Source organism: Megascapheus bottae, chromosome 9, assembly GCF_031878675.1.
Source record: "Megascapheus bottae isolate mThoBot1 chromosome 9, mThoBot2.hap1, whole genome shotgun sequence".
Lineage (NCBI taxonomy): Eukaryota > Metazoa > Chordata > Mammalia > Rodentia > Geomyidae > Megascapheus > Megascapheus bottae.
Window position 1 is genome coordinate 46,708,327 of NC_143517.1, and position 20,767 is coordinate 46,729,093.

At 41.6% G+C, this 20,767-nt stretch overlaps 2 protein-coding genes across 7 annotated transcripts in view; one reads left to right on the plus strand and one right to left on the minus strand.

The window, feature by feature from the left end:
* The window catches only part of Sybu (syntabulin), a 101,529-nt gene that overhangs the window by 62,967 nt on the left and 17,795 nt on the right, over positions 1-20,767 (minus strand). For 2 of the 6 annotated variants that reach the window (XM_090339288.1, XM_090339286.1), the window contains exons 1-3: positions 10,075-10,171; positions 6,631-6,702; positions 4,587-4,791 (exon numbers count right to left, since the gene is read on the minus strand). In XM_090339288.1, the coding sequence (XP_090195414.1) occupies positions 4,587-4,791; positions 6,631-6,654 (229 nt within the window). In that variant the 5' untranslated portion in view covers positions 6,655-6,702; positions 10,075-10,171. Of the gene's footprint in view, positions 1-4,586; positions 4,792-5,927; positions 6,093-6,630; positions 6,703-10,074; positions 10,172-20,767 lie in introns of those variants that run through there. The other 4 variants (XM_090339287.1, XM_090339289.1, XM_090339292.1 and 1 more) reach the window with 4 other exon arrangements.
* Positions 10,278-20,767, plus strand: part of LOC150059138 (nonsense-mediated mRNA decay factor SMG5-like) — a 93,887-nt gene continuing 83,397 nt past the window's right edge. The window contains exon 1 of the mRNA XM_090339285.1: positions 10,278-10,339. The gene's annotated coding sequence lies outside the window, so the exon portion shown is untranslated. The remainder of the gene's footprint in view (positions 10,340-20,767) is intronic.

A 20,767-nucleotide genomic window follows, 5' to 3' on the forward strand; every position in this document is an offset into this window, starting at 1 on the left:
TAATTATTGCCTCAACTAGGCAAAGAGGAATGCACAGCATGTTGCTAACCCACAGCAGGTGACCAATGTCTGCCTCATGTGCTCACCAGGTCACCAGAGGCTCGCCAGGTACCAGAGGCTCACCAGGATGCCCGCTTTTCTAATAGTGGTTGAGATCACGTTCTGATGACAAACACAACCCATCACTAACAAGGAGACAGAGAGACAGAGAGACAGAGAGAGAGAGAGAGAGAAGGCAGGGAGGATGAGTAGATGTTTATATCCAATTGATCATACCCAGAACACACAGGACATAGGTGATATTTATTACTTTTCATGAAAGATGAGAGATTAAAAGTTGGATAATTGGAGGGGCTTGATTTTTATGAAGTTATCATTCACTAGACTTCCTACACATTCTTTTATTTAAATAAAACCCTCAGTACTCTTTTCTGAATATGTATAATTTTGTACTTACTAAACACACAAAATAGGGCCTGATCTCCAAAGCAACATAAATGTAACGGCATCCAATTAAGGTCAAGGTGATAAGATGGAATAGAAGCTTTAAGGAATGGACTGTTTGCATGGATGATGATCAAGTGCAAAACATGCATAAATGTACAAACATACATAAATCTTCCAAAAGAATCTGTCAAGAAGCAGCTATTCAAAGAAGAACTCTTTGGGGACACACCCCAAATATATTGCAAAAGGTCACACACAACTCCAACCCTCTGAAATGAGACACAACATACAAATTAGCATATCCAGTCATTAAATGTTCCTTGCCTGGGCTCCCATGGGAAGAAAAGAAGGAGGAAATGGAGTGGGAGAGGGATAGGAGAAAGTAGGCAAAAGTGTCAGTCTTTGAATTTCACAGATCAGTAAAATTGTAAGGAAAAACAAACAAAAAAAAACCATGAGTTTGAGGAGCTACATGATGCAGAATTGTCATTGTCTTGGTCAACGTGTAAGTACCTCCCACTCTGAATATTTATTTGTATATAATATAAATGCCAGACCCTTCATTATTGGCTCAGCACAATGTCTTCCTTTCAAAAATGAACATTTTAGAACATATTATGCATATTATAATAAGTGTCTTAGAGACAGATTTGAGGAAGAGAAAATGTAATTTCCAAATTAAATTTCAGTGTGTGAGTAACATCTTCCTCGTATTTCCCTTCTCTGATGGTATGAATTTCATGAACTCCCCACATCCCTTTCACTGTGCTGAGTGTGGTGATTTCTAATGAACATAATGTAGGGGAAACTGAACCTATAAGACTATGAAGCTTTGGTGCTGGCAAATACCTCTAAGTTATTTTTGTTTCATTGTGGCAGAGAATGTCAATTTTAAATGTTTGTGATAATACTTGCATCTTGTCTCATTTAACTGTCATGATTAAGCAAGGCATATTCTGGCTTCAGTGTTGAGGAGTGGGGGTGGGGGGAAGGAATAAAACCAGCTGTTTCCCCCTGCTGGCTTGACACGTTTTACATTCTCTACTTTACTGCCTGCAGCATTAGTGTTCCCCATAGTACCAAACCCATTTATTTCCCACCCACTGACTGACCTCCTAAAGCATCATTAACATGCCCCCAAAGGCCTTGACGCTGTCAATTTTAGTCACTCAGCATTCAGAAGCCTTTGTAAGGCTCATCAGAGCTCGGTGGGAAAGGAAAGCAAGAAAGGGAAAGGTATCAGAGCTGAACCTTGAGGAATGGTCAACATTGGAAGATGGAGAAGCCTAGGAAGAGAGTGAAGCCTATCTGAGACAAGAGTGCAAAGCTGAAGATTAAAAGATTGGTTTACAGACACCATGTTTCTGCCACTCAGTTCTCAAGTTAGTTAATGGCAGATGGATTAGTATCTACTTGAGATGTTCATGTACACCATTTAAGGATGAGGCGCAAGGCCATTCTTCCCAGAACAGGGAAGGATTCAGGAAATGGGTCTAGGAGAGAATGATTCATAACCAAAATGAATAATTTTAATGGTTCATTTGGCTTTTGTTTTTGTTTTTTGGTGCTGGTCCTAGGGCATGAACTCAAGGCCTGAGCTTTTTTGCTCAAGGCAAGTGCTCTACCATTTGAGCCATAGCTCCATTTCAGTCTTGTTGGTAATTAATTGGAGGCCAGCATTTCACAGACTTTCCTACCTGAACTGGTTTTGAACCATGAATCTTCAGTCTCAGTCTCCTGAGTGGCTAAGATGACAGGTATGAGCCACCAGAGTCCAATTTGGCTTACCTCAATATTTTCTAAATATAACCTTGGATTATTTTTGGTGTTGTTTCAGCCAATTTTCCTTTTCCTGATAATTCTATTCACCCTGGAGTTATGGAGAAACTGATCATGTGAAGAGGATATCAGCAATGAAGTTGGAATGGAGTTATGTAAACACGGTGGTATTAGCTTGAAATGGCTGAGTCCTGAGTTCCAGAACAGTTAAAGGAACAAGCTACATTCTGTGAACATAGCTTAAGAATCTAGAAACTTTAACTGTTCTAGCTTGTCAGGAACACTGGTTTCTTTCTTTTTTTCTCCCCCTGGAGGAATATTTGCAATTAGATTTCTATCATTCAAATGACAATGACATTTAAAACTGTCTTTTTTTCCCCCAGAACCAAGTAGAGAATTTGAGGTTTCAAAATGAAATAAATAAATAAAAGCAGGCAGCACAGTATTTTTTTTCTAAAATACAACTTGTGTGTAGGAGGAAAATTATTTTGTGGAAATATGCCATAAATCCAAAGCTATATTTATAAAATGACCTGAAAAAATGTAGTTCTTAGTACTCAATGTGGTGGAATGTTGAATCCTGCTAAAATGGAACATTAAGCATAGCATCTCCATTCACATGGGCCTTCTATGTGCATTCATTTTCAAAATACATGCTCCATAAATAAGTCCTAAATAAGCCTCATCCACTATAGGAGTCCTTTACTAACCATAAACCAAGTACTCCTTCAAATACTACTCAGATTCCTAACAGTTATCAAAGAATACACATCCTTTTAAGGTATATACTTTAAGCCTGTCAGGTAATCTTGATAGCACCTTGAAAAGTTATGTAAATTTTTTTAGTTTTTTTGCCAAGACAAATCATAGTTCAACATATGAAAAACCATCATTTATGAAGCATCTCCATGAGCCAGATTCTGCACTGGGGTTCATATAGATTAAGTGGTCTCATAACAACCTCTTAGCAACTTTGCAAATGAGGTACAGATTGATCCTCAATGAGAAAACCCCAAATTCAGAATGTTCCAAAATAGGAAACTGTTTGAGCACCAACATAAAGCCATGAGTAGAAAATTCTATATCTGACTTCATGTCATAGATTCCAGGCAAATAGTAGGGACATTAAAAATACTGCATTAAAACTACCTCTGGCTATGTGTGTAAGATGTGCATATAAAATGTAAGTGAATTTCATATTTAGATGTGGCTTCCATACCTAAGATGTTTCATTATATATTAAAAAAGACTCCAAATTAGAAAAAAAAGATATCTGAAATCCCAAATAGTTACGTTTCCAAAGATTTCTGATAAGAGCTATTCAACTTGTACTACTAGACTATCCCAGGAATATCCTATTTTATGGTTGTAACAACTGAAGCTTATGGAGTTTAGCAACATACTTGAAGTCACATAGTAAATAGCAGCCAAGTCAGGGATACCAGCCCCACCCACAATCAGGCCTACTGATGCAGAGACCCCTTGATTCCCAGTAAACTACAGGGCTAGCCATGCAATCTCATCCCCTGTGGCTGGTCCTCTGTGATCTTGACCTTACTTCTTAGATGTTGCTTTATGTTGGAGACTTCATATTAAATAAACCAAGACATATTAAGATTGTTAGCACAAAATTCAGTTTGCTAACATTTGTGCATTCTACAAAAGAACACACTTCTTAAGCAGTCCCAGGAACAAAAAGTTAGATTTTTCAATTCTAAATTACAAAGTAGATTAGAAGTAGAATAGTATATTAAAAAAAAAAAAAAGTACAGGGGCTGGGAGTTTGGCCTAGTGGTAGAGTGCTTGCCTAGCATGCACGACCTGGGTTTGATTCCTTGGTACCATATATATAGAAAAAGCCAGAAATGGTGCTGTGGCTCAAGTGGCAGAGCCCCTGAAAAAGCCCAAGGACAGTGCTCAGGCCCTGAGTTCTAGCCAGGACTAGCAAAAAAAAAAAAAAAAGTATAAAGTTCCAATAGGTTGAATCTGAGTGTGTGTTTATTTCTTTTTGGTTATAGGGCTTGAATTTAGGACCTGGGGGGGGGCACTGTCCCTGAGCTATTCTTACTCAAGGTTATTGCTCTACCACTTTGAGCCACAATGCCACTTTTGGTCTTTGAGTAGTTAATTGGAGATAAGAGTCTCATGAGGACTTTCTTGCCCAGCCTGGCAATGAACCAAGATCCTCAGATCTCAGTCTAATGAATCTCCTTTATGTGTAGATTAAGACAGAAAGGTTCAATGTAGAAGTCATTCTAACCGTGGAAATCCTAACCTTCAGAGGGGTCCAGCCAGATCCATGGCACAATCTATCCCCAGCCACAAGCTCACGCTCTGGAGTCTCCCAATGGCTACTGTACCTGAGCAGAAGCTGTTGCTGCTGACGGTCCTTGCCGAGCGCCCAGAGCTGCTGGGGTTGAACTCTCTGCTCTCTTCCTCTGAGAAGGGAGACTCAGAGGCTGGGGATACTTTGTGCTGCTGCTGAGGCACATGAGGTCGAAGAATCAACCGTGGAATCCGACTTCGGGAAAGCTCCTTCTCGTGGTGCTGTGCTTTCTGCTCCTTCTCAAAATTAGACATAAGATCAAGAGAATCTGTTTCCCATGGTCCACTCGTGTGGAAGCCATCAAGGCTAGTAGCTAAGAAGCCACATTTCTGAATACCATTCAGTGTAGTACTTAGCTGAAGAACTGAAGTGAGCTCCTCAGACCCATAGCTGAGCTCACTCTTCTGTCTGTATCCCCACCCCCACTCGGCTACCACACCCCTCCCCACCCTCCCATTCTTACATTGGGTTTTTCTAACACTACCCAGCCCTAGGTCCTTTACCCATTCGCCACCCAGGGCCTATTAGTTACTTCCTTTAGATTTCTATTGTGCTTTTCCCCAAATTAGAGGTGAAAATTTGACTTTTTTCCCCCTGTCTCTAAAAAAAGAAGAAGAAGAAAAAAAGACTCCTAGATCTGAAACAATTTCTTTTCCCTTGATGGATCACACACACACTTATCTTTAAAACCCCTCCTCCTCTTCCGGACAGGACCTTAATTATTCATTAATATCCTGGTACACAAGGCTCCCTGCCAAGAATAAAAGCAAACACAAATCCAATACCCAGGAAGATGGCCCCAAACATCACGTTTAGCTTTGTTTTCCTTGCAGAATACCCCCCCAAAAAGCACCTCTCTCTCTCTCTCTCTCTCTCTCTCTCTCTCTCTCTCTCTCTCTCTCTCTCTCTCTCTCTCTCTCTCTCTCTCTTTCCCTCCCTCCCTCCCTCCTTAAAAAAATGCAACATTCACTACATTGCCTTGCCTTAAACACATGCACAAGAAAGTACTATTCTGACCAGGCGTTCCAGTGTAAAGGCGCTTTCACCAGTTATCTCTCTGGCTCTCTGTCCCTCAGGCTGCAACACTGAGAGGGTGCTATTTTCTGTCTCTAGCTACAGATGAGGAAACTGAGGCCCGAGGAAGCCCCTCAGCTGTAATGATCCAGAAGCAGAGAAAGCCTCAGACCCCAGTGCCCCTCTCAGGGTCACTAGGACTCTGCCTTGTGAAAACCAAGTCCTCAGAGAAGCGCCCCCCCCCCCCATTTCTCTCCCCCAAATTCCAGAGCTCCCTCCCGCCCGGCCACTGAAAGAAGGCTTTGGCTCAGGTAACAGACACCTTTCCTCCACGTGACCCCCGCTCCTTCCCTCAGCTCACCACCAGCCAGGGGTCACCTGCCAAAGTCAACACCTGGGGAGGCGGGGAGGCGGCGCGGCACAGGCGTGGCCCGGGGAACCCCAGCTCCTCGCACTCGCGCCACCCGGGGCGGGCGGGAGCCGCGAGCCTGGCCCGGCCTCGCGATCGTGGATCTGCCCCCGCACGGCAAGTCCACCCAGCAGGTGTGTCCCCACACCAGCCGGGCGCCGCGCCGGATCTGAGCCAGCGCTGTCGGCCACTGCCGGGCTGCAGTCCTGATTTCACAGTCACCAAGACGTCAGATTCCTCCTGCGGACCCACGAGCGCGCGCGCGTACTCACAGACGGACAGACAGACAGACAGACACACACACACACACACACACACACACACACACACACACACACACACACACACACACACACACATATCCCGGACCAAATCACCCAGGTTCAGAAGACAGGACTAGCTAACCCTCTAAAGTCCAATCTTTCCATCTTTGCCTCATCCTCCCCTCCCCAAATCGTCCCCCCCCCCCGGCCACCTCCCCACCTGCCCCCTCCCCACTTGCCCCCTCCCCACTTGCCCCCTCCCGGCCTGTCAACCTCCCCGCCTGCCACCTCCCATCGCAGAAACCGACGCCCCCCCCCCCCCCCGCCCTTCCCCGCTCTCTCACCCTCCTCCCGACCCCGCCACCCCACGGCACATCCGGCGGCCCCCTTACCTTGCTCTCCCGGAGGGGCCCCATGGCGCCGCCGCTCGCCGGCTCCCGTCGCCGCCGTCCAGGAGGAGGCACCTGCGTGCACGGGAGCGAGGACGCGGTTTTCAGCCGCTCGGCTGCGGCGGACTCGACGCGCCGCCACCGCCGCCGCCGGGGGCGCTGGGGCTCCGCGGGCTCCGCGCCCCGCCCCGCCCCGCCCCGTCCCGCCCCGCGCCGCCCTGCGGCCGCCCCGCCCCGCCCGCGCCCTCACCTGCGGGTCCCCTGACTGCCCACCGCGGGAACCCACCCCGAGCGCCGTCCCCCCGCGGGGGTCCGGGCCGCCCCCTCCCCTCCGCGTGCGATCCCCACCCTCCGTTTGCACCCCCGATTTCAGGTGTGCTTGGGGGTGCGCTTTGGATGGCGAGGCTGACTTAAGCTTGACCTCCCCAACAGCCAACAGGGAGATGGAAGGAAAGTTGTTTACTTGTTTGTTTGTGTGTTTCCCCTTGTCCCCTCCCCCAACCCCGCTCATCTCCATATCAGTTTCCACACAGTAACCCAGGCTGGGCGTGCGCCCTCCCCGACCCCAGCGCAGCCGCCGGCCGCGGGGCTGACCTGGCCTCTCCACCGCGGGTGTCAGAAGCACGTGGGTCACCTGGGGCCTGGGGCTGGCTGCACCGCCCATTGCCACCAAGCGAGCCGGCGGAAGTCGTGCCGTTTCACGGGGACAGCAGCAGCCTTTCCCCAGCTGTGCCCCAGTCGCCCTAGATCAAGAGTCTAGACACTGCTGTGGGGGGGGGGGGGGGCGGGGGGATGAATACCATTCCTGAGCTCAGAAAATCAAGTTCAAGCCAGCATGCCACATCCTCCAGGCCCTAGAGCCTTCATGCCTAAGGTCTTGACCTCTGTGAACTTCAAGTTTCTCCTGGATAAAGGGAGGGAAACAGACAATACCCACCTCGAGGGTAGCTGAGGATTAGATGAGGGAAAGCAAACAGCTGTACCCAGCAGATAGAAAGCTTTCCAAGGGATGGTTAGGTTAGGTCCTGGTGGTCGGGTATTTGCTGATGCCTTTTATGCAACAGGCAAAAAAAGCAATTGTGATGTAGATAAATTTGCTCAAAGAAAGGAGCCCTTGAAAACCTGTCCACTTGAGGATGTAGATTTACTGGTCTTGATTTATCCCATTTGCTCTTATCTGGCAATAGACTTCAACGTGTTAAATGGCACAAATTCTTGTTATTCTCTTTAACAGGGTGGGCAGTCTGATCACTACATTCCCTTTCTGAGTCAATCCCAGTGTGCCGAGAGATCCTAAGCCTACAGGATTAGTGGAATCAATTTGCTTTCTGCCTGTAATTTCACAAATCTCCTCCCTTTCCAATCTAGTCAGTTGTCTTTAGCAGTAAGGCTAGAAATTTTAGGACTGTTTACTTGGGGAGAAATGATTAACTCATCCTCTGTACATCCAAATCTAGTTCAACTACGGATCTCATGAAATGGATGATCCAAATGACAGAATAATACACTATTATTTCAAAATTGTGTGCCAGGAGCCAGGGGCTGGTGGATCCAATCTTTAATCCTAGATACTCAGGAAATACATATGAAGAACCAGGTTCAAAGCCAGCCAGGACAGGAAAGCTTATGAGACACTTATCTCCACTAAACTACCAACCCCCTCTCCTCAGAAAACAACAAAGAAATGCAAAATCAGAAACAGAGCTGTGGCTGAAAAAGGACCGCGTTAATCTTGAGCAAAATAACTCAAAGACAGTGCCTTTGGCCTAAGTTTAAGCCCTAAGACCTGCAAGCAGAAAAAGTATTGAGACAAGGAACTATATGGCAGAAACACTGCATTGAGTTGTCAAAGTATCTTCATGCTAAATTGACAACTGAAAACTTGAATCTGATCTCCTGTCCACTGTCTCTCTCCATTATTTTCATCTGCAAGTCTAACTGTAATCACTCTAGATTATTTCAGTAGTAGTTTAACTGAAATGGTTCTACTTCCAGTCTTACCTCTCATTCCTTCCTCTCAATTAGTTTTAATTTTTTTTTTCAAAAGGCCAAATAAAGATTTCTCCACTCAAACTCCACACTGGTCTGTTCTCCTTCAATATTTATACTCCTTAATGTAACACAAAGGTTACATTAATGGTTTGGTTGCTCTGTTTATCTCTCTAGCCTCATTTCTTCTCTCTCCTCCTCACAGACCCTCCCTCCCCTCCCCAGCTCCTCCTCTCTCTCCACACCTCTCCCTCCATATATAATAAATGCCAAGTGGCCGAAACTATAAGGCTTCCGCTCCTTGTTTGCTTCACATTTCTTTCCAGGTTAGGTGTTGTGATTTTGATTTTAAGCAGGCCTGGCATCATTCCTGCCGTACAGTAGACACCAGTGTACAGCTATCCGAGAACTGATTATATGAGCACAGATCCTCTAACAGCGCCAGTTAGGATAAAGAAGATAGAGATAACTTGAGTTTAACAAATGCTCAGATAAAGGCTATCTCTCCAGTAATGTCTTTGTATTTGATGATGGGGTGTGTGCCTAAAAAAAATCCAACATGTGTTCTGTGAAAGCTTTTACTGCAGAAGTGCAGGCTGTGAGAGGCTGTGCAGTAGCTCTGCTATCACCATAGCAACCTTGCCTAGGGAAAGGCTGATGGTTTAGTGTTCAGACGTCTCTTAGCTCTGTACTTTTGGAACCCAAGCCTGGTTTTCTGCTGTTCTAAAAGGCAAGTTTTACAAATGATAATATCTATGCTGCCTTTAATTTCATTTGAGTGTTTCTCATGTCATTAAGAGCAATGTCTTATAACAGCTGGATTACATCATCAAAGGGATATAATCTAACACAGCATAATGTGCTCATCTCATCTGCTTTACAATATTTTTATGCATCATTTTCCTTCTCTACTAAAATACTTACTGTCTTTTTATTCTAATTGTCTGGCTGTTCTTGAAAAATGAATGTCTTGCTGGGTTTTAGAGACTATCAACTGCTTAAAAGGCTTGAGCCCTTAAAGATTATACTTGACAAACATATCCAGACCCAGCCAGAAAAAAGGGAGCTGGGTTGAGAAAAAAGGAATGTCTTTATATAATCATGCCCCAAATCTGGGATAAGCAATATGATTCTTTACACAAAATTGGTAATTATGGGATTCATACCTTTTCAGATACACAAAAGTTTACATTTTCAGAACTCCATGTATATATGCATGGATATCTATCTATCTATCTATCTTATTTGAGCCATTTGAAATTCCTGTGAGATCTAAAAGTGGCTAATCTCTGAATCCAGATGAGCAAGAAAGGACAGGATTTTTATTGGCACCTCTTCACCCCCAACTACAAACTTCACAGAAAAGACAAGACAAATGCATTTCTAAAGAGGAAATCATTGCACCACGCAACCAAGACACATCCTAGTCCTCTACATTCACCCCTCCTCACATCTCACCTGTGTCTGCTGGAGCTTTCTTGGGCTCAGTCAGGGCTGACAAAGCACCATCTCCTAATCCTATCAGCGGTGTGAGCGAGCGCTGCCTTCTCTCTCAGTGACCTGATGTTGGGTGATCTGCACAGCAACAGGGAGCAGCTGACGTGCTTTACAACACGTCACGAAGAAAAGAAACTGCATTCTGGGGCATCCTGGGATTTTTTTTGTGTGTGGTGGGGTGGAGATCCATATTTTTCTTACCAGGGAGAGAGCTGCCTGTTTTCACGTAAGAGCATGTGTGAGTGACCATCCCTCTCTTATTGTATGTGTGTTATTGTGACTATATGGTTAAGATGTGTTGATGTGGCAAAACTGGTAATGAGTAGGATTATGCAAGATCACTCCCTGAGGAGAGGGCCCAGAGAGTATTTGGGGCAGAGAGAGGAGTGGGTAACCTGAGGCAGGGAGTAGAGAGCATTCATTGGGTTCAGACTGTGCCAATTAACTCTGCTCTGCAAATGAGTTTTTAATCAGAGGCACTTCTCAGTGCAGAGCAACAATGAAGAGAAAGTCCAGGTGAGGAAGAGAAGGTTGGTGCTGGGGGCCTTGAAGGATAGTGAGGGTATATTTTTCTGCTTGTCTGACCAGGAAGTAGATGGAAGGTGGTCTCTCAAAGCATGATACTGATGTTTGTGGCCTTTTGTCCATTGGTAAGCACAGCGTAAGGAACTAGCCAAAATATAGGTGCAGTGATTGTATTAAATGAAATGGGGACACAGGTAGACCAGTAGGTGAAGCTTTGTCAGGGCAATGGATTAGCATGGTGGCTAATTAGGAAAGTGTCAGTGAGAGGCTTGCTGTTCAAGCATGAAAGACTGAGTCTTGCCAGCATTTCTTAATGAAATGCTTAGGATGACTAGACAGTCTGTTGGTCTCACAGAGCTACGGAAAAGGCAAAGGAAGTTATCGATGAGGTAGGCACAGAAGGCCTAAATCCACAAGTTGAATTTGGGCCTTGGAGAGAAGCATCTGCCTTTCCTGAGAGACCAGAGGTAAGAAAAGGGCAGTGGAAAGTTGCCTAACTCCAGCAGGCAAGCTAACCAGACAGAGGAGGAGGGGAGGCCAAGACTTTTTAGATAGGGCTAAGCTGCTACCTAAAACCTAAAGATTAAGGGATTCCTTCGGCATCCATAGCAGTCTAGGGTTAGAAAAGGAATGTATACTCTTATTTTACCAGAGAGCAGACCTATAGCTAGATTTGACCAACTTGAAAATGATCTGCTTTCCATCATGTATTCGTGACCATCATTTTGTGCTTGTTCTCTACCCACATTTTAGCAAATACCCTTTTTGTTTTTGTTTTGTATTTTTTTTTGCTGCTAAAGATGGAGGAGGTGGGGGAGGGGATATTGAAATTATCTATTCAAAGGACCAGAGCATTATTGCGAAGCAGAGAAAAAAAACCCTTAGCGACCAAATGTTATAATGGTATCTACAAGAGCCCAGGAGGCCAGTTGGGGACTCGGGATGATGTATGAGGAGGCAGGGTGAAGGAGAAAAAAAGCAGGAGTACTTTTGCAGTTGGCGAGGTGAGGAAAACCTCTATTGTTGTTGGTTTGGGGGTAAGGTATTGAGACAGTCTTGTTGTGTGGAACAGGCTAACCTTGAACTTGTGATTTTTCCTGTTAAGAACAGGTCTTCTTTGAATGATTATTGTTGTTATTATCCATAAGTAGTTGTACAAGGGGGGCTCAATGGAACATGTCAGTCTGAGTACAGTACATTCTGATCCGTGTCATCTCTTTCATTCATCTCCTACATCTCTTCCAACCCCATCATCCTTTCAATTTACCTAGTTCCAAGTTCACATATATATGTTGAATTTTAATGGATGCATTCACCATGACTGTCCCCATTTCTGAGTACAGCTTTAATTTCTGCTTTATTTTTACATCCTGGGCCATTACTGTGAGCCATTTTCCTTTACCTATAAAATCCCAGTACTCACCAAAAACCACACAAACAAACAGATTTGCTGTGTACTTCTGACTCCTGGCTCCTCCACTATAGAAAACAATGTAGGAAAATAAATCAAAAATTTGGGAATGTGGCCCAAATTGTTTCATCTACTTATGCATCTTCTTTTGCTTAAAAGAAAAACAGTGCTTTAAAAATATCCTTAGTACTCTTTTTTTAAGGGTCTGAAATCACATCATTAATATTTTGGAAAACAAACAAAAGATCTCATTGTTTATTGTCCTCACATCAGTGGCTCCATATTCTTTCTGTTAACATGTTTTCTTTTTGGTGTCTGTGTATTTTCTTTCAGGCTTATTTACTGTACCTCAAAAACAACAATGTTAAAATGAGAATAAAATTCTAAGTGACATATGACATTTGAGGCCTCTTGGTGACATCACCTCTTTGGATGACTGTGCTAGACTCAAATGCCTGCCATTTTCCAACTCAATTCTGTCTATTCTCTAACAGAGATATGGGACTTGCACACCATCAAATCATGTTGACAGGCAGCTGGGGCTGCTGCTGGAAGCTTGGAGCCTCCACCAGGCTTCCTGGGTTTGTAGCCTTGGTGGATATTGAACAGCTCTGAAGTTTCAGAGTGAGATTCTATTGCAGAATTAGCATAGCTAAGACTGGAGAAGTAGCCTCATCTTCATGTCCCTTTCCTTAAAGATGTCCAGCTAGTAGCTTGCTTTCAGAGGAGAGCAAGAGAGTGAGATGAGCATCCCATTGGTACAAGGAGATCTGTGATGAGGAAAGTGTACTTAAATGGAAAACTCAACTTGCTTGAGTCTGTTAGACCTAGACATAAGTTGCCATTGGTCCTTCCTGACCACTCCCTTAGTCAGGTTGTTTAACCCCTCCAGGACTCAGCATGCGGTAAGGACAGATTAGCCAAAATGGAAGAAAGATCTAATTGTACCAGGTATGTCTTTAGGCAAATTAAAACCTCTGAGCTTCATTTTCGTGCCTATAAATGGACTTAATAATAGTAGTTAGCTCATAATATTGTTATAAGGATTAGAAAAGCCTAGTATGTATGCCTGGCATGTGGTTAAATCTTAATAGATATTCCTTCTCCTTCAGGATTAAACTGTTCCAACCACCATCTATGCCTCCTGTTTGTTTATCATTGTTTTCAGTCTAAACACTTTCATTTTAATTTGGTTAAAGGAAAACGTTTCTCCCCATGACTTATGTCCAAGAAGGAAAGTGAATTTCTCATTAGAAAAAACATTGATAGGATTTTTCCTTCCCAAGGCAAATTTTAAAAAGTTACAGTAGATGACATGACAAATGTGTAGATATCTATCATTCATTCATTCTTCCATTCATTTATCCAATCATACACCAGTATTTATGCTGAGCCACAGTCTTTTGAGTGTTTCAAGGTCTTAATGGACATGGTCTGTCAGTATGTTGTATCATGGTGATAGATACTAAGAAAGCTTGCCAGTTTACAAATTAGCCTAGAGTCTGAGGTTTCCTAGGGTGAGTTTTGAAACTTTGAAAGATGAAAATGTCAAATTGCAGCATTAAGCACAAATATGTAGTGTGTCAATAAATATTGGTTAATCAACAATAGTTTTTTTTTTTTTTTTTTAAGTTAAGAACACCATATTACACTGCCACCTATTGGTTCACTAGCAAACTTTCCTTTCGACTGTAAAGTCACTTTGGTTTCCAGTAACACAATTCTTTGTTTTTAAAATTGGAGATGAGGGCCAAGAGTTTGGCCTAGTGGTAGCATGCTTCCCTAACATGCATGAAGACCGCGGTTTGATTCCTCGGTACCACATACACAGAAAAGTGGAAAGTGGTGCTGTGGCTCAAGTGGTAGAGCTCTAACCTTGAGAAAGCCCAAGGATAGTGCTCATGCCCTGAGTTCAAGGCTGAGGACTGGCAAAAAATTTTTTAAAAAATTGGAGATGATTCATTTTAAAGATCTTTTTAAAAAAAATCACATATATGTTGTAAAATGAGGATTTATTGGGACATTTCCATACAAGTATACACTCATCTCATCAACTCCCCTGCACCCTCTCACCACTTCTAAAAGAATTTTAACAGGTTTCATTGTTCAATTTTCATATATGCAAGTAATATTAAGTACCCCAACAATATTCATCCTCTGTTCATTTTCCATCCTCCGGTAGTTGATACTAATCCCACATCATATTTTTCTTTCCTGTTATTCATTTTTCTAGTGTGCTCTAATTGTAACAAAGGTACAATTGATACATCATGGTATTTCAGAACTCTTTCATGTCAAAGCTTGATAATGCCTTTATTCAATCTTTCTCAGCACTATTTCAGAAAAGAAAAACAAAATGTAAGGCTACAAAGCTATTAACTGGATGCCAATGGGCAGAATTGCTATTCAGTGGATATGAAGCAGGTGCTGTTCTCAATAGACTATGATTCCAAATGATTTGCTCCTGCTTTCCTGCTGAGCCTTTCAGAAAAATTTTAGATAATATCTCTACATTGCTATGTCATTGTGTCCATGTATCCATCCATCCATCCATCCATCATCCATGTACCCAACTATCTATCTATCAATCTATTTCATGAGATTATTTTGAGGATTAAATTATCTCACACTCGTAATAGGCCTTAGTATAGACTCTGAATCCATCTACACGTTTCTTGTCCTCCCTCCTTCTTCCTTCCCTTCCACAATTTTTTTTTTTTTTGCCAGTCCTGGGCTTGAGCTCGGGGCCTGAGCACTGTCCTTGGACTTTCTCAAGGCTAGAGCTCTACCACTTGAGCCTCAGCACCACTTCTGGCTTTTTTTTTTTCTATGTATGTGGTACCGAGGAATCGAACCTGGGTCTTCGTGCATGCTAGGCAAGCACTCAACCACTAGGCCAAACTCCCGGCCCCCCCTTCCACAATTTAACCACAATCCTGACAAGAATAAGCTATGTGATTCTATTTCAGCTAGACAACCACATAAATCCTCCCCCAAGTAGCAGATAAATCCTTAAATAATGTTAAGATGGCCTCTACCTTATCAAATATCTGTTCACTTAAAACATTAATAGACTTAAATTTTTTAAGCAGCTTTAGGTTTATGGAAAAATGAAGTAGGAGAGTACTAAGAATTCATATATATCCCCTCACAAAGCTCTTTAAAAAATATTTTGGAAACAATTTGTTTCCCATTTACTTGATTAATTGTGCACAACTATACTTTTAAAGAAAGTGCTAATAAATGCTAATGAAATGGATCCACACCTTTTCTTCCCAGCTCTTCCCTATCTTCCAACTTGTTGCATTTGCCTCCAAGGCTTTCTGTGCTTCAATGAGGGATCCCTCAGGCTGACTTCTACGACTTTTTTGAAGATTCTCATCACTACGACCTGCAGTTGGTCGCAGGAAGAACCTCATATTCCCACTGACAAATGGCTCTGCTGCTCAGTCTTTCTTACTGTGCTGCCCCCAAACAATTTTACCTTCTCCTGTCAGTGTTCTCTGTGGCTTACCACAGGGGTTATTTAGGATTCTCTCACACTTCCAACCCACCAGCCTCTGCCTCTCCAGCACACAGTGCAGGTGCCCCGGCCCCTAGTGGCAGACAAAATAGAAGACAAGAGAACTCTTGCTTCCATACCTACAAATTCATGTGGTGTTGCTCCATCCCTCCCATTTCCTATTCCTTAGAATTGGGTTTAATTTCCTCCTTTACTTGAATTTTGAATCCCATAGTTGTCTGTATTTTAAGGAAATTATCCTATTAGTTTTCTAAATTCCTTACCTGTAACGTTGAATAATTTACCACCTTCCATGGTATCTCAGATTTTGTCAGTATTGCTGAGGTGAATGGACATAAAGCTGTTGGAAGAATGCTGAGACTCCATGGTTTATGCCTGCAATCCTAGCTTTGCCAGAGGCTGGTGCCTGGAGTCTCACTCAGATTGGAACCTAAGACAAACCTATCCTACCTCCTTATTATCTTTAAAATGTGTTCTTTACTACCTCTTCCTACTTGGATTTCTAATTTAGCCTCCAGCCTTGTCTCCTTACTCCATTTTTTAACCGGTAGCCAGAACAATCTCCCTACCCTACCTTCTTCAGCCACACCTGAAATCTTTCAGTACTCATGCCTACCCTCAAGATAAAGTTCATACATTAGCATGACCTAAAGAGCTGCCCCCTTGGCAACACTTCCCTTTAAATCATTCTTTTGGATTTTACACATGCTCTTTCTTCCTAGAACATTCTTCTCAGGTTTTAAGACCAGTCCTTCTTTCCTTTTAGCTTTATACTTTGGCTATCTGCAACTCTCTTCAATTCTGACTCTTTTTAAATTGAGTCAGAGAATGTACTACATTGAGTATAAGATAGGAGAGAATGAATTCTAGCTTTAAGCACTTTCTTCTAGAACTATATGAGTGTACAGTGATAGAAGGGTAAAGTCATATGAAAGATACAAGAAAAGCTGTGTTTGACTTTGGTTTTATATTATGAGTTGAACAACAACTCAAAATAATTTTGAAGTAGCCAAATAAAATAATGATTTTCAGATTAGTATAACTCAAAAAACTTCTGCCATATAAACTACATATACTTATTTTATCTTCTGTTTGATAAAATATTAATTTTAACTTCATCATTTTTAATAGATTCATTTCGCTTGAGAGAATTCAAAGAATACTGTTTGAAAAACTATTCCCATGATTCCTTACTACAGTTTTTTTCCTCTTTTATCATGACACATATTTTAGACTGTTACTATTTAAACAAAAAAACAATTCTAGATAAGGATTTGTTTTCCAAAAAATACTGAAATTATATTTCACTTATAGAGTCACATTGCCTTCGGTTTATTATTTAAAGAAATTTGACATAATGCAGCATTTTCAAATGTATGTATGATTTAAGTAGATCTATCTGGACACTTAGAAAAGTAAATTGTTATTTAAGCAGGAGAATTCTGGCAAACCTCATGCTACAAACCTGCTTTAAAAATACTCTGAGAATGCCTATTTTCTTTCCTTTTTATGGTTGAGGTACTACATATAGAAATGTGGGCTTTTTAAGTTCATTGTGTGTGCAGTTTTATAAAAAACAAATACCTGGAAGTTTTACATAAAATTTACTATTTTTCCTATCTGCACTAATGCCATTAGTTCTATTCCAGGCATTCTAACATCAGGAATATCTTTACGGGAAGATTGTGATGTGTGCAAAATGTCTAGGAAAGGTGGCATTCTGGGGGAAGACAGAGGTGGGTGGGCAGGTCTACTCAAAGGCTGACACTTGGCAAAAGTGGGAAACTCTACCTGAAAAAGAAACCAAAGCTAATAAGACTGAAATGATAGGGTGCTTGTAGGAAACCATGTTTTGGAAGCCAAAATATGGAGGATGGAGAACTGCTACAGAATTAAGCATCTTTAATTTTCTGTGAGATGAAGCAAGCAATAATATATAATTTCCCTAAGGCTCACTTAAGAATTGTCTTATTTTACTATTCAGAGCTCTTCCCTTCGTTTCCAGACTCTGTAAGTAAGTGATTTACAGAGTGACTCAACTGATGTAAATTGAACCCTTGTTCTTTACCAAGAACTCCAGCAAATATGGGGAGAATTGAAATAGTTTGTCTTGATTGTAGAAATAGGTGATTTCACAGTGGCTTAAGCAATGTTTGAACTGTAGAGGGGCCATGGAGAAAAAGGGTAAATAATGAACTTCACCAAACACTGAGCTATACTTTCTTCCTATGGCCATTTTAAAAGTAAAATATTTTTACACGAGTCATTAATACTAATGTGGGTTATCTCTATTTCCAGCTCTAATTTGTAGCATAAACCAAGAATAAATACACATAAAAGTAAAACAAAGGAATCCTATTTACTAATCCAGAAAATAGTTTCTTTTTTGCTGGAATGTGATCAAGTGAAAAATTATACTTGTTTTCCTCCATAGCTGAATTCCTTGAATTCATTGTTCACAGAGTGTGACTTTTTTTTTTTATAAATATTAAAGAACTAAGTAGACAATTCCCTAGTGGTAGCAAATGGGCTCCAGTCTCTCTTTCTTTCTTTCTTTCTTTCTTCTTTTTTTGCTATCATAGTCCTGCTATTACTCTCTACTATATGGTCACTTCTCTAATTAAAAAAAATTATGGTGAGAAAGAATTTGCAGGAGAGGTTTAAGCATAAAATTCTATTTTGCTTAAATCAGGAAGAATATTTCCTTCAAAGCCAAGGTTTTCTGGTGGAATTTGCCTACAGGAAATTTGTTTGTTGTCTTCAGCATTAGTAAGGAAGACTGACAGCAGATCTGCAGCTCTGGCCCTCCTTGGAAATGTGCGTTCAATATGTATGTCCTTGTTCAAGCCATTCTATTCCTGTAATCTGACTTCATCCTTTCCACTGTTGCCATTGAAACTGGGAATGGCTGCAGAATACAAATCATATGATAAATATTTGGGAATTTGTCTTTGTAGTTTTTCAGCACCACTGCCAAACTTCTTGCCTAGAGAGCTGTGTGAGGCTTTTCAATCTGAAGCCTTTGAGCAATTCCATTCTCTTGCCAACTGGGAAGGCATGCACATGATTTAATTGTAGCAGCTCTTCAGAGGGATTAATAAACATGCCAGTTAAGATCTCTGTATCTCTTTAAGTCTTGTTTATTTGCTGATTATATGTTTATAACCAATGAATTTAAACACTGAGATGACTCTTCTTGGTACAGACCCTACAAATGTGATACACAGATTTGAGTAGCTTTGAAATACATGAAGAATGTTTTCCTTTTTATTTTGGTGGTACTGCGGTTTGAATTCAGGGCCTCATATGTGCTAAGTAGGCATTCTACCATTTGAGCCATCCTGTAAGTTCCTTCTTATTTTCTAGATAGGGCTTTGCTTTGTAGCTCAGCCACTCTGGACTGTGATTCTTTTATTTATGCTTTCCTTTGTTTCTGGGGTGTAAGACCAACAACACTGTGGCAGCCATCATGCTTCAACTGTGTACCCACCACGCCAAGGTACTGACTAAGATGCAGTTTCATGTCTTATGTCTTGGCTGACTATGAACTCTGAGTCCCCAATGTCCCCTTCCCATGTAGCTAGTATTAAAGGCTTGAGACTTGTCCAATCCTACTGAAAGATGGTGCCTTTACAGTAGACCACTAAATGTACCATGTGTGGTCCTTTTCTCAATCCTTTGGAAGGTACTGTAGCACTTTTCATGAAGTAATGGAGTGACGTGACCAATTGTCAGTCTCATTGTCGCTCTGGAAGATGGTCCTCTTAGAGAAAGTAATTCTAATTTTTTCCCCTGTATTGGAGACTGACCTCAGGACCTTATGTGTTCCAGTCATTTGCTTCTAATATTTTTTCAGATAGAATTTGAGTCTTTGCCAGGATCCTTCTACCACAGCTTCCTATGTATCTGGGATTATAAGTACAGACTATAAGTTGGTGCTTGCTTTTGAGATAGGGCTTCCATAACAATTGTCAGAGATGGTCTTGAACTTCACAGGTCTGATATCTCACTGATGAGAAGAATGTGTGGAATAAATTTTAGGCTGGTTTGCATCAGCTCTAGATTCTCATGTTTTGACTTGGCCTTGGGATTTTTTTTTCTTACTGATTATTGTTTTTTTGAAGCTGAATCACTAACAAAGGGAAAATATGAAGACAGGCTTTTCTTGCCCTATTTTTACTACATAAAATATCCTTTCATCTGTTTTCTTTGGGATTTTTAAACCTGAATCCACAAACTCCACTATGGTTTTTAATTCACAGAGACCAAAAAGGGCTGCTTAATGTAATTTATCAAGAGATATGTAAAAAAATGTCTATTTTAAATGTGATTATAGCTAGTAACATTCTAAACAATCAAGACAAGATACTGGAATTTAAAAAGATATTTCCACTCCAATGCCCAAGTCTGTTTTTCAGCTTTTGAGATGAGGACATCTCACTCTATTGGTCAGATTGAGCTCATACTCACCATCCTTTCTCAGCCTCTGAAGTAGCTAGATAATAAACACATCCAAGTGAAGAATTATAGTGATAAGATAGGGATGTAGTTCAGGAATAAAGTAGTTGCCTATCATGTACAAGGCTCTAGGAGCCAAGCAAAAACTGGAAAAAAAAAGAAACAGAAAATTTAGACCCTTTTGCATTTATCTGCTTGGCTTATCTTAAATCCAAAATTTAATTTTTGGTAAAGCAATCTTACCCACATAGAACAACTATGTGACTAAGACCCTTGCATTTTGTTTTTTAAATCAGGCATGGAAAGATACTATTGCTCACTGAACATGGTCATTAGACCATATCAATGATGACTTTTCTAATGATGTGGAGCAAATCACGTTTTATCTGCTAGAAGGGAGTCTCATCCCCAGTCCACTTAATGTGTGCTTCATTGTCAAGAAAACAAAAAGTCAAAAAGATCTAGGAAACGGAGCCTACAATATGACTCTTTAAAATTCTCACCCTAGATTTAGTTATTATGGGCCCTACGTAATCTTCACTAAAGACAGTAATTTAACTATGTTTTCTTCATTCTTTGATTGAACCAAGGAGCTTGTTTCTATTGTGAGAAAATGTAATGGGTGTCATCCTGGCATGAGAGACAACCTTGAGAAAGAGAGGTAGATATGCAATGCTGAAGTTTGAAGAGAAAGAGGCCTCTTACAAATGGGGAAGGCCATTATGAAGAGGAGGGAA